General features: G+C 43.2%; 1 protein-coding gene across 2 annotated transcripts in view; it reads left to right on the top strand.

The window, feature by feature from the left end:
* The window catches only part of NECTIN2 (nectin cell adhesion molecule 2), a 98,735-nt gene extending 93,308 nt beyond the window's left edge, over nucleotides 1-5,427 (top strand). The window contains exons 8-9 of one of the 2 annotated variants that reach the window (XM_018561339.1): nucleotides 2,664-2,744; nucleotides 4,770-5,427. In XM_018561339.1, the coding sequence (XP_018416841.1) occupies nucleotides 2,664-2,744; nucleotides 4,770-4,934 (246 nt within the window). In that variant the 3' untranslated portion in view covers nucleotides 4,935-5,427. Of the gene's footprint in view, nucleotides 1-2,660; nucleotides 2,745-4,769 lie in introns of both variants that reach the window. The other variant, XM_018561338.1, reaches the window with a different exon arrangement.
* Nucleotides 5,428-13,489: the final 8,062 nt, after the last annotated feature.

Raw genomic sequence — 13,489 nt, 5'->3', positions numbered from 1 at the left:
TTTAACTTCACTGCTGGGGCTCTGGAGAAATATTGGGGGTCTAAACAGACCCCTGATTTTTCCCTTTTTAAAATAGAAAAAGAGATTGAGGACACATAGTCCATAATCTCTTTTCCTGCAGCCCCTGTTATAAATGAACTGGAAGACTCTATACTGAGTGTTCCTGTTCATTCATAACATGAGGACATAGTGTGTTTACTATAACCACAATCACGAATAAACAGGAAGTGATGTAGATCACTCCCATTCATAATTGAGGACACAGTAAATATATTCTGTAATTATTTACCAACACTCAGCAATCGCTGACTGCTTGCACCCGCTCTCCTTCCTGATTCGCTGTCACAGGAGGCTGAGGCGGCTGTGCAGGCAGGAGTGCTCAGTCTCCTGTGACAGCTGGCTCCTCCCCCTCAGCGTCAGCCTGGCCTCCTGTGACAGTTGACAGCTGTCTTCTCCCCCACACTGCTCTCCTGATCTGTCACAGCCGAGCGGGGTGATGCGGGAGGAGAGCACGGCCTCTTGTGATATGCTAGCCGCTCACAGCGTTCCCCTGCCTCGCACCGCTCGGCCTTCTGTGAGAGTTTCTCTCCTGCCCGCTGTGTGCTGTGTCAGAGGGGACACAGAGCAGCGCCCAGCGGGGAGGAGAGAAACCATAGATGCACTGCAATTTTAGGAGAGAGAAAAGTAATTTTTTTTTCCTTACAAAGGATTTTTATTCTATTAGCCCAAACTGTTCACCGTGGATTAAAAACACTTAAAATTCTTATGCAAAAGTCCCATGTTAATATATTCGAAAGGCTGTTATTATTCATTTACTTGCATTCATATACATTTTGTTTTAAAGCACTACCTCCCATTTATATTTACTAATACATACAACTTTGTGGTTTTTTTATCTAATAAAATATTAATACAGCTCTCATACATTATTGCATAGTAAAATGTATTTAGTTTCATGCATGCAGCGTAAGTACCTTACAGTCTCTTGTACAGCAGAACTCAGAGTGGGAGAGGGAATTGCAGGACAAGTCAGCTGTATTGCAGTGGAAGGTACATGCTGATCGGAGGAAAGAGCACAGTGACAGGGAGATGAGCGTATCAGTCTGCTGCTTCTCCCTTTACTGTTCAGTCATGGGCTGGGTGTAGGGAGGCAGACCTGTAAGTGATAGTGGGCTGCAGCAGAACATTTCCTTCATTTTGAAAGAGTAGCGGATGGGTAGGACCAGTGGCGTAACAATAACCATAGCGACCCAAGCGGCCGCTATGGGGCCCGGGCAGGACACCCCCCTGATGCCGTGCGAGCCGCCATGGTTGAGCTATGTGGGCTCTTCAAGGGGTGTAACTAGAAATCACAGGGCCTCATACAAAATTTTGCTATGGGGCCCTGTGATTTCTAGTTACGCCCCTGGGTAGGACAAGTAGTGAGGGGAAATCTTTTCAAAGAAGGGAAAACAATACCTCTCAGTTGTCATTGGAACAGACATACCCATTGGAAGATTTCCCTCTATTCCTGTTCTGGGGACTTCTTAACATTTTGGATTTTCCTTCTCTTTCACTCATAGTGACTGTGGTCCCGAAAACAAATGGAGAGAGTCAAGCTGGCCATACACTTTTAGAATTTCCCCAGCAAACATACAGACAGAAATAAAACCCTCTAACCCCTCACCACTAAGGCCCCTTTCACATGGTCGGATCAGGAGGGGATCTGTTCACGGATCTGTTCACGGATCCCCTGCTGATTGGAACAAATGTCGTGACGTCCGTGTCCGTCCAATTACTTCTTGCAATGGAGGAAAAAACTGAAATGACCAGATCCCATGTTGGTCTATGGGGAATCAGATGTAAAGGGACATGTGTCTGTTTACATCAGATTACCCCCGATCTGGCATGGTCAGGTCTTTCGAAACAAAACTCTGATCCCTTTGTTTACCAGATGTAAATGGGCGTCCGTCTGTTAGATCCGGCTGCCCATAGACTATCATCGGGCTTCCGATCAGATCTGCCTGATTTGTTTGTTGAATGGTTCCTGTACAAAGTGCATTGATATCAATTGTCGGACTAAGTTTTCCAGCCTGTACAAAGGCTGGAAAATCATAAATGCCTCTTATTTTAAGAATAAACTGCATTGATCATCAATTCATAATGGGTTTCTATTTCGTTTAGTTATAAGTTAAAACCATATTTGCTGAAATATTTAGCTTTTCACAAGCAGTAACTTATTAGATCCGATCCAGGCTGTGGGTCATGACTTTATGATGAGAATACCTGTGAAACATGGAATTTACTTCCTGATCAGCACACCATGCTAGTCTAGTGCTGACACAATACAATGAGTTATGACCGGTAACAGGAAATGACAAACATACAAAAAATACACAACATTCCCCCAGCAATTCTACAAAACCGTCTTCCTGGCAGATTGTATCTGTCTTTCTGGTCTATGTTTAGTAATATCCTATTCATCTGCCATTTAAAGCGTTTGAATTGGAAACTTACAAAAAGTACCAAAATAAAAGCTTTTATTTCAGCCTTTATCGCCATAGGGAAATTCTTCTCCCTTCTATTTAATTTCTTCAACCAGTGGAGCACCCCAGCAGTTGACTCTTGAATTGTATCTGTTGTCTGTAGTTGTTTTTAATCATAAAATGGTTTTAATTCAACAGTCCGCAGAAGAAATGCCACTGAAGAGTATACCTCCACCATCAGAGTCTACAGATGGTCCAGAAATGGAATTAAATGGGAAGGTGAGTCTTACAAACCTGAACAATTTTAAAAGTTACACACTCCCATAAAGCGCATTAAAATGTGTTATGAATGTATCAGTCCCAATACCTGGCCATGTTCTAGCAGCCAGCCTTCATTGTGTTCGTACAACAAACTGCATGAGTATAAATGTTGGGGAAAGGGAGATGGCACTCCACACTGATTGCTGTAGTGATCATTACTGTTGGGCTAGCTAATGAGCAACCAGGTGAAAAGGCCTTCTCTCCATGGTGGCAATGTAGGCCAAGTGTACTGTCCAGAAGTTTGAACAATGAGATGACCTATTACCAAGTATGTAACATGTCATATATATAATATAACAAGTATGATTACATGGTCAGGTCAATTAGCCTTCACTGTTTTGATGCTGCAATTACTGGTATACATACTGTAGAGCATTGGTTCTCCACCTTAGTGAAACCAGGACTCAATACATTATTTCAAAGGCTTTCATACCCCCAAGGTATTCAAAAAGACAGGTTTATAACCATACACCGGCAATTATATCAGCCAGTAAGAGCTTACACAAACTGCAACAATATAATATATGATGCTGCCATAGCTTTGTTAAATCAAGTAACATCGCCTCATACATGCCTCCAACTATAGAATATAAGAAAGAGGAACACATGAGTTCAAAAGTCAATTTGGCAAAGGTGGCGCCATGAGTGGACATACGGTATGTTCATTGCACTGAATATTAAGCATGGCTTAAAAGGGAAAGGATATAAAGGTTCTGAGCCTTACTTTGCACTTGCATGCTTGCATACATTGCACGGCCTTGTGGTTGAGAACCGCTGATCTATAGGCTTTTCCCTACCACATTGTGTTCTGCCAGCAGAGGGCTCCGGTGCTCCTCCTCGCTGTCTCTTTCCTAGCTCCTCATGGTGGAGTGTGAGCAATGGGCTGTGTGACTATCCAAGGATCAGTTCTTTACCTGGGCCCCATGCTAGGGAGAACCATCCCTAAACCAGCAGTCAAATACCTCCTTCCAGTGTCTAAAGGAGCACCTCCTGTATGCACCTCCTTCCAGGCACACTTCTATACGGAGCCCCATGGTTTACTGCACTATACTATATGAATGCATACAGTTTGTCATACACTGAACGTCCCTGTCTAATAGGGCCATGTAATGAAGTGCAGTGTATTCAAGCATGTATGCTGCTATTGTAATATACAGTGTGCCTCTAGTGGAGACAATCTGCACTAATACTACTTTCTGCTTCTCTAATATACAGTAGTGCCCAACTCTAGCAGTCTAGCCCAACTCAACTCCTGCCACACCCCGGCAGGAGGGAGGTCACGGCCCGGTGGCAAAGTACCAGTGGTGTAGAGGAAAAGGAAAGAAAACACTCAACGACTCCTTCCAAAGGGGAGGATCAGAGTTAAAGCAGAGCTACTCAATTGGTAAACCTGTCTGACCAGTACTCCAATGGTACTTTGGCAGTAGTACCATTGTAGCCAAGAAATTGGCATTAGCCCTGTAATTGACATTGGAGTGGGAGGTTTTTTTTAAAGGAAGGCCCATTCACGCTTGTATTGTTGCAATGTGTGCTAAAAACAGGTGTTGACACGTGTTGCGACAAAGCATGGTGGCGTACCTGTTCTATGTATGGTGTGTTACAGTGCCATTCATTGTGACTGGCACCCCAATGCTTGTACAGTGGAGCACATTGCACAACAATGTATATACTGAGCATTGTGCTGTGTTTTGGAAAAAAGGTCATGCACGTTTTTAATCTGTTGTGGTGTGTTGGCCGCCCATTCATAATGAATAAGCAGTGCACATTAATGCATGTTATAAACTGTATTAACGCACCACAAAGGACACACAGGACTATTTAGTATGAATAGACCCTTAATGTAATATAATGGGCCCCTCATTACAAACTGTGTTATTCAATTGGTGTACTCTTGTCTTTATTGCTGATGAATCTCTTTTGATTGTAACAATAAAGCACGGTCATATTCTACTGCAATTTGGTTAAACTTTCATTTGTTTCCAGACACCCCCGAAGTATCAGATGACCCCAGAATCCCAGCGCTATTCAGCATTGCAGGACGATTACGTAGAAAACGAGAACCCAATCTACAACGTGTTTCCAGGCCCAGTAAATGCATCCCCCCGAGAGGAGGAAGGAATTGTGATGTCACCAGCTGTGTACGTGTGAAGAGCACAACGACGGCCTTGTCTACTCTGAGGATCTTTAATAAACTCTGTGCTGGGAGACATAAGTGTACATACCTTTACATCTGGAGGTTACTGGTATACATAGACTCTTTGGTGTGGACTATATTGCACTAAGATGGCGTAAAATGCTGTTTAGGCATTATGAGCAGGACTCTGTAATATTAAAAGTAATGTGTTATGTCATCAAGCATACGCAAGCAAGTATGCATGAGAACGTACCATCGGGATTTACATGGGCACCGCACACTGCAATCTACAGGTTGCACTGGGAAGTAAGGGAGTTTTAAATGGACAGGAGCCATATTAAGTACGCCTTATAATGAAAAGCGTTTGACGGAAGAGCAGTTGCCCCATTAGCCATTCATATTCTCCCTTTCATGTTTAAAGGGAAACCATAGTTTTTTTTTTTGTTTTTTTTTCTTGAAAAAATGTGAACATAATCAGCCTAATGTACATAATCTTATCTTGTGTCCTAATATTTGAAAAATGTGGTTTTATTGTATAGTTTGTAATTATATTTCTGCATGGAGCTGCTGTATTAGCTGTATGACATATGCCAGACCTCACAAACAACTGGTGGTGTCTATTTATAAAAATTTGCATAGCTTATTTGTCCAGCAAAACGGCATGGACATTGGTTCTATGCGGGTTAACCGGCTGTTGTGAGAATGGGACAAAAGCAAATGTTCTTAGTGTCATTTCTTGTCTGGTCAAATGTTCTTCAATAGGTATAACACTATAGTATTGCAACGAGATGGTGCTGAGGATCATAGGAGTAATGTCAGTTAATGTTACATGTTAGTAATGAGATTTATTGGGAAAAGAACCACATTATGGCCACTGGATGGAGCTGAGGATCATAGGAAGCAAATACATGTTAGTAATGAGATTTAATGGGGAAAGTAATGCAATATGGCCACTAAATGGAGCTGAGCTACAATGCTACAGCTACAATGTCACAATTCAAAAGACCACTGGAGGGAATAAGCATGTAAATGTAACCATTACTATCACTGTAGTGTCGGTGGTTACATCTATATGCTGACTGAATTATAACATTATACCATCGTAGCTGTAGCATTGTAATTCAGCTCCATCTAGTGGCCAAAATGTGGTACTTTTCCTATTAACCCAGTGCCTATTGAATGTATTTGACCAGAAGAACATTCGATTTTGTTCCATTCTCGCATCAGCTGGTGAACTTGCACATAACAGATGTACAAGCACTTTCGCAGGATGAATGGTTCTGCTAATTTTTTATAAATACACCCCTTTGTCTTGGTATAAGTCTTAATATGCTGATCAGGGCCGGATTTACTCTCTCTGCTGCCCCAATGCCAGGTTCCTAATTGCGCCCCCCTTTATGCAGGCTGCATACATGTGATCTCTGCAACATCGCCGAGATCACTTGTACAAAACTAGCAGCAGATTCCCTGCAATACATTTAGCCCTGCTTGCCCAAAGCAGGGCTAAATGTAGAAAACAACTACCCGCCCTTGGCTTCGGGAGATAGGAATTCCACACCCCTGCTGCCTCTCTACTCCCTGAGGCCGGGCCTCGGTTGGCCCTGTGGGAAATCCGGCCCTGATGCTAATGGATATAAGATAATGTATGTCCAAAGTGGTGCATTGCACTTGGATAAATGAATGATCGTATTTGTGTAAGCTGTCCTTGGTGTCTTCTGGCCATGCCTACTTGGAGGAAGAACTTGTCCAGGATAGGCAGTCACTGTTTAAAGTGGATGTAGCATCAGATATATTCTTCATGTTAATGCATGCATGCTACGTAATGTGAAGTGTATTACTTGCATTACCCAGGGTCAGCATCTACTTCCTGGATTGAGGTGACAGCTAAGAGATGACGCAATTATGTAAATTCTGGTGCCTGCGCAGTTTTTTTTTTAACGTGTTCAAAAATATCTGATCTAGATTACCCTATGCTGAATCCTCTCACCTTGGTACATGGTTACAGTGTTGCAGTCTGGTCATTGGAGGAGAAGAGACCGAGGAAATGCTTCCTCCTGCCTGCAGTACACTCATTACATAACCTCAGCCTAAGCAAAGTGACTGGGGCTACTTTGTAATGATGAAGGTACAGGTTTTTTGAAAATGTATACTGTTGCTATATATTGTTACATATAAGGAAAATTATGAATTAGAAAATGACTGAAAGGGCTGTTGTGGAATTGCGGGCTACAGATTTGCATTTTTTTACAGTAATGGAAATATGGAACTTCAAGCCCATACTAATTTCAGTCACATCAAAACATAAGTAATAGCTTTATATATAAAAATATAAAATAGTTTCCCTTTAAAGAGTATAATGGAGAATTTGAATGGCTGCTGACAGCAACAGAAACATTTTTTTTCTTCAGACATTTTCAGTCTCTGGACCCAGAATGTTTCAGTATATAATTCTTTGGTATATAGTGTTGTGCATGCAGCGGGATGGTGAATGTGCAGTGTATGTGTGGCTATGACTGTGTGGCTGTATGTGCGTAACTGTGATTTCTTTTGTGAAAATCTTGTACTAATACTGTGATTACATATCAAACTTGTGTCCTTCCTTTTTATTTTTTTGTGGTCTATTTTTGATAAATCATTAAAATCATTTTATAGTATTAAACCTGGTCTACAAGCATGGATTTCGATCATTGTTCTAACCAAAGAAAAATGTGTTCTGTGATTTGTCATCTTCCATATCATATCTGAACATCACACCTTTATGAGCCTGATGGACTTCCCATTCCAAAACTATGGACGTTAATATAATTATTCCCACCACCTTGATTGGTGTAACAGCCTCCTCTCTTCTATGAAGACTTTCCATATGATATTGAAGTATGTCTATGGAAATTTGTGTTCATTCAGTCAAAAGAACATGTGTGAGGTCAAATACTGCTGTTGGATGAGAAGATCTGGCTCTTGTTGTTTCAATTCATCCCAAAGTTGTTCAGTAGGGTTGAGGTCCAAGCCCTGTGCAGACCACTCTTCTTTCTTCTCACCATACTGTCCAAACCATGTGCTTATAAAGTAGGCTTTGTGCACAGGGGCTCAGCCATGATTGAACAGAAAAGGTGTTTTACCAAACTGTTACCACAAACCTGGCAGCAAGCAATTGTCTTAAATGTCTGTGTATGCTGTAGCATTACTAGTAGCCTTCACTGGAAACACTTACAGGGTTATTCACAAAGGGTGAAGAGTTTGGAGAAGGCAGAAGAAGTGAACAATCTAGGACAACATAGCTGAACTGGAAAGTGAGCTGAATTGGAGACATTTTTTAAATCAGCTATGTTGTCCTAGATCAGGGGTGCCCACAATTTTTCATCTGGAGATCTACTTTTCAAATGACGAGCTCAATGAGATCTACCAACGAAAAATACACCTGCGTTCAGGGGCGGGAGGGGGTGTGGCGGTGCATTGAAGTCAATGGCACAGCAACCAGGCCCCCTTACCCACAGTGCGATCGCCTGCACCCGGAACCTAGGCACATTAGTGCCTGCGTTCCTGTCCAGTGCAATCTGCAAAAATGCTGCAAGCACTATTTTTGCAGATCACACTGGACAGGAATGCAGGCACTAATGTGCGGGTGATCAAACTGTGGGCGGGGGACATGGCTGCGGTGCAACCCCACGCCCCTGAACGCATTCCAGTGCATTCTAGAGGTGCGGGTGTCCTATCCTCCCCCGGTGCTCGTGTGGCCGACGTTGCACACGGGGAGAGGTGTCCTGCCCCTTTCCGTCTGCCGCGTCTGACACATTCAGCCGGCAGCCACACTAGCACCGCGGAAGCATAGCAGTAGCCAGCTCCTTTTGCACATGTAGCAAGAAAAAAAAAGTGCCCCCCAGCAGGTGTGTGACCCCAGCAGGCCCCTGGAGGCAGCGCCCTGCCTCCAGGATTTTTTATTTTATTTCTTACTTAATTTAAATTTTTTTCATTTATTTATTTTTTTTACTGTTGGGGGGCTTTGGGGAAATATTAGGGGTCTAAACAGCCCCCTGGTATTCCCCTTTTAAAATAGAAAAAGAAATTGAGGACTTTGTGTCCTCAATTTCTTTTTCTGCAGCCTCTGTTCTAAATGAATGGAAAGCACAGAGACTTCTCATTCATTCAGAAAATATTTACTATCTTCAGTTTCTGAATGGGGAGGAGCCTCTGTACAGAATGCTTCTCCCCATTGAGAAACTCATGAATGAACAGGAAGTGATGTAAATCACATCGTGTTCATTCATAACTGGGGACACATAGTACTATGTGTCCCCATTTTTTTTTTACAAACACTGGAGTGATCAGCTGATCGCTTCAGTGTTTGTCCTGCACAGAGGACCGGTACATATGACTGATATGTACCGATCTTCTGCCGCTCGGCCACGCACAGGGGGGCTCAGCTTCTCCTCTGGATCTCCCCTGCTCTCCCGGGCAGAGGCAGCGGGAGATCTGAGGAGAAGAGGAAAAAGCACTTCAGCCGCTGTGGGGGGCGGATGACGGAGCCGCTGTAACAGTAGCATGTGCAGTGAGGAGAGAGAGCCGCCGGCTGTCAGATCCAAGCCGAGCGGCTCTCTCTCCTCACCGCTCGGTGTGCTGCTGTGAAAGCGGCTCCGTCCCGCGCCGCCGACTGCAGCTTCACTTTTCCTCGGATCCCCGCTGCATACAGATGGGGGAGAGCAGCGGGGATCCAGAGAAGACAGGACATCGCGATCACTGGTAGATCGCGATCGACCTTGTGGGCACCCCTCTCCTAGATTGTTCTTTTCTCCTGCCTTCTCCAAACTCTTCACCCTTTGTGAATAACCCTGGCAATGCCTTTGGAGGGGATTTCACATACTTTGGCCATTGTTTTTTTGTATTTTGAATTGACTCCCTAAAAGGTCCCCTCAGAATGTCTATTTCAGATCTGGATGAATGGGTGGTGGGTTCATTTTAACTAATCATGGGTTCTGTGACTTCAGGTTCTTCCAATTGCATAAACCATGACTTAAGGTGCCCATACACCTTACGATTATCGTACGATAATCGTATGCGATCGACTTTTCGTACGACAATCGTAACGTGTGAATAGAGTGCCCGACCGATAGTACTGTACAATCGTACGACTTTTGACGGTCAAGCATGTTTGAAAACTTTGGTTGATCGTACGATGTTCGCATGGTTGGTGGCGTTTCCGTCCGTCAAAAGTCGTACGATTAACACTGCGCATGCGCAAACGAAAATAATTGCGGTCAATTACCGCAAGTCGTCCAGGTGTTTTTTTCTAACTACCGCTGATTGAACCTTGCGATAATCGGGGCAGGATGGGGCCGTCGTACGAAAATCGTACGACGGTTCGATCATCGGACGAAAAGTTTAGTCCGATAATCGTAAGGTGTATGGGCACCTTTAAGCTCTTCACAGAAATTAGAACCTGATTATAGAATCTCCTTTAGATTCCGACACCTGGCGGACGCCCCTGTCTCCCATTATAAAATAGTGGCTCCCGGACACTGGGAGAGGGAAACATTTTTTTCCTGAAAGGTTTACTCTGCTCTACCTAGCAGAGTAAACCTTTCCCTGCTAGCTGTTGTTTTTTTTTTTTATTATTCTGACATCGGGGGCAGCCGACTGACGTCAGAGTAAAAAAATTTAAAAAAGACAACATGGAAATGAATAGCTAGATTGCTATTGGCTATTTCAATTTGCAATAGCCTATAGCCGGCTGGCTATTGCACTTTCCCTCTGCTGCTGTCAATCAGCAGAGGTAGACCTGAAGTTCTCCATCAGGTCCTCCTCTGCTGATTGACAGCAGCAGTGGGCGGGTGCAATAGCTAGCCTGCTATTGCAAATTGAAATAGCCATTAGCAATCTAGCTATTCATTCCCATACTGTCTGTTGTTTTTGTTTTGTTTATTTACTCTGAAGCCAGGAGCTGTCAGAATAAAAAATAAAAAACAAACAGCAGATGGCAAAGAAGCTATTGCTTCCCTTGATATCTGCCATCATTTCAGGGGGGTGCCCTCTCCCACATCCCATCCCCCCCATGAATGGTGGGGCGGGGGGGAGGGCATTATTTCTGCCATTCTTCTTTGCAAATCCTCTCAAGCTTTGTCAGGTTGGATGGGGACCGTCGGTGGACAGCCATTTTCAGGTCTCTCCAGAGATTTTCAAGTCAGGGATCTGGTTGGGCCACTCTAGGACATTTACAGAGTTACCCCTAAGCCATCCCTGTGTTGTGTCGCAGTCTCAGGTCCTGGAAAAGGTTTTCATTGAGGATATATGTGTGCTTTGCTCTATTCAGCTTTCCCTCAACCCTGACCACTCCCCCAGTCCCTGTTGCTGAAAAACACCCCCACAGCATGATGCTGCCCTCACCATCATGCTTCAATGTTGGGATGATATTGTGCAGGTGGTGGTTTCCTCCAGACATAACGTTAGAATTGAGGCCAAACAGTTCAATCTTGGTTTCACTTAGGGCTGCAACAACTAATCGATAATGAGAATCTAATCTAATTATAAATTAGTTGATTTTCGATTAGTTGCTGCCGCTCTGCTCGTCCGTTCTTCTCCCCACTGGTGCTGGCTGCAGCGGTCTGTCTCCCTTTCAATCCCTGCTGCTCTACCTGCCTGTATCAGCAGAGGCAGCGGGGACACAGACCACTGCAGCCGGCACCAGCGGGGAGAAGAGATTAAGGTGACTCTGCATTCCCCTGCTGCCCCCTTGTACCTCTGCTGCCCCATTCCTCCTTCAGGTCCCTCCTCTGCTGATTGACAGCAGCAAGGGGGCGGGTGCAATAGATAGCCTGCTATTGTAATTTAAAATAGCCAATAGGAGGCTGGCTATTGCTCCCAGCCACTGCATACTGTATTTACATTCAGCAGCCTCAGCAGGCAGCTGTCATTCTCCAGTGAAGTGGAAATGTGACACTAGGGGTCTAATAGACCCCCTAATGTCACCTTAAATAAAACCTGTCATCTCAAATGTGCTATTACATAATGGGCTTGTGAGCCCCCCATGTGATGGCAATGAAGAAAAAAAAAGATAAAACGTGTGCATACAAACGGAAACACAAGTTGTGTGCATCTACATATAAAAATGACAATTGCACTACACATGTCTGGTATCGCCACGTGCTCCAGAGTGAGAGCAATCATTTTCTGGCCAATATTCATGACTGACTCTAAACTGATGACTGGGCTTTTTTTTATTTTAAATAAAAGTTTGGCTATTTTATTACATTGGAGTTTTACATTTCATAATTTTTTTAATCCATGAAACAAATTGAAATGTTTAATACAAACAATTATTTAAAAAATACTGTATATAAAAAAAAAAGGTGGGAAAAGTTATTTTTGGTTTCGGCCTGACAAATTCTGCTGCAGGATGTGTGTTGTGGTGCCATTCATTTCAATGGCACCCCAAACGCGCCTCCCGCCCACAGTGTGATCGCTCGCACAGTACTGCAATGCTGTGTGTTCCAGTGCCATGCGTTTGCAAAAAATATGCATGAAGTTTTTTTTTCTGAAGTAAACTTTTCTTGTAACACTTGATTTGAAATAAAAGATGGTATTTATTTTTTTGTTTTCTTTAACCGATTAATCAAAAACAATAGTCAGCCAACTAATTGTGAAAATAATGGTTAGTTGCAGCCCTAGTTTCATCAGACCAGAGAATCTTGTTTCTCACAGTCAGTCCTTCAGGTGCTTTTTTTTTTGCAAACTCCAAGTGGGCTTTCATGTGTTTTGCAATAAGGAGTTGCTTCTGTCTAGCCACTCTGCCATAAGGGCCAGATCAGTGGAGGGCTGCAGTGATGATTGTCCTTTTGGAACTTCGTCCCATCTCCACACAGGACCTCTGGAGCTCAGTCAGAGTGACCATCTGGTTCTTGGTCACCTCTTATACTAAGGCCCTTCTCACTCGATTGCTCAGTTTTTGGAAGAATTCTGGTTGTGCCAAACTTCTATTTGAGAATTATGGAGGCCACTGTGCTCTTGGGAACCTTCAGTGCGGCAGAAATGTTTTGTAGTTTTCCCCAGATCTGTGCCTTGCAATAATCCTGTCTCTGGGCTCTGCAGGCAATTCCTTTGACCACATGGTCTTTGCTCTGATATAGTATGCATTGTCAGCTGTGAGGCCTCTATAGAAAGGTGTGTGCCTTTCCAAATCATGTCCAATCAATTTAATTTACCAAAGTTGGACTCCAATCAAGGTATAGAAAGATCTCAGCAACGATCAAGAGAAATGGGAGGCACCTGAGTTGAATTTCAAGTGTTGTTGCAAAGGGTCTGATTGCTTATGTGATATTTCAGTATTTCCTTACATTTTTTTTTTTTGCCATACATTTGCAAACATTTCTAAAATTCTGTTTTAACTTTGTCATTATGGGGTACCTAGTGTAGATTAAAAAAGAATTTAAACAACCGTAGTATTAGGCTGCAACATAAGATTGCAAAAAGTGAACAAAGTCTGAATACTTTCTGAATACATTGTGTGCATGTGTGTGTATATGTGTGTGTGTGTGTGTATATATATATATATATATATATATATATATATAATATACAC

Source organism: Nanorana parkeri, unplaced genomic scaffold (genome assembly GCF_000935625.1).
Source record: "Nanorana parkeri isolate BGI_ZX_2015 unplaced genomic scaffold, ASM93562v1 scaffold517, whole genome shotgun sequence".
Classification (NCBI taxonomy): Eukaryota; Metazoa; Chordata; class Amphibia; order Anura; family Dicroglossidae; genus Nanorana; species Nanorana parkeri.
Note: the sequence above shows the minus strand (reverse complement) of the source record. Positions and strands in the feature narration are given on the sequence as shown.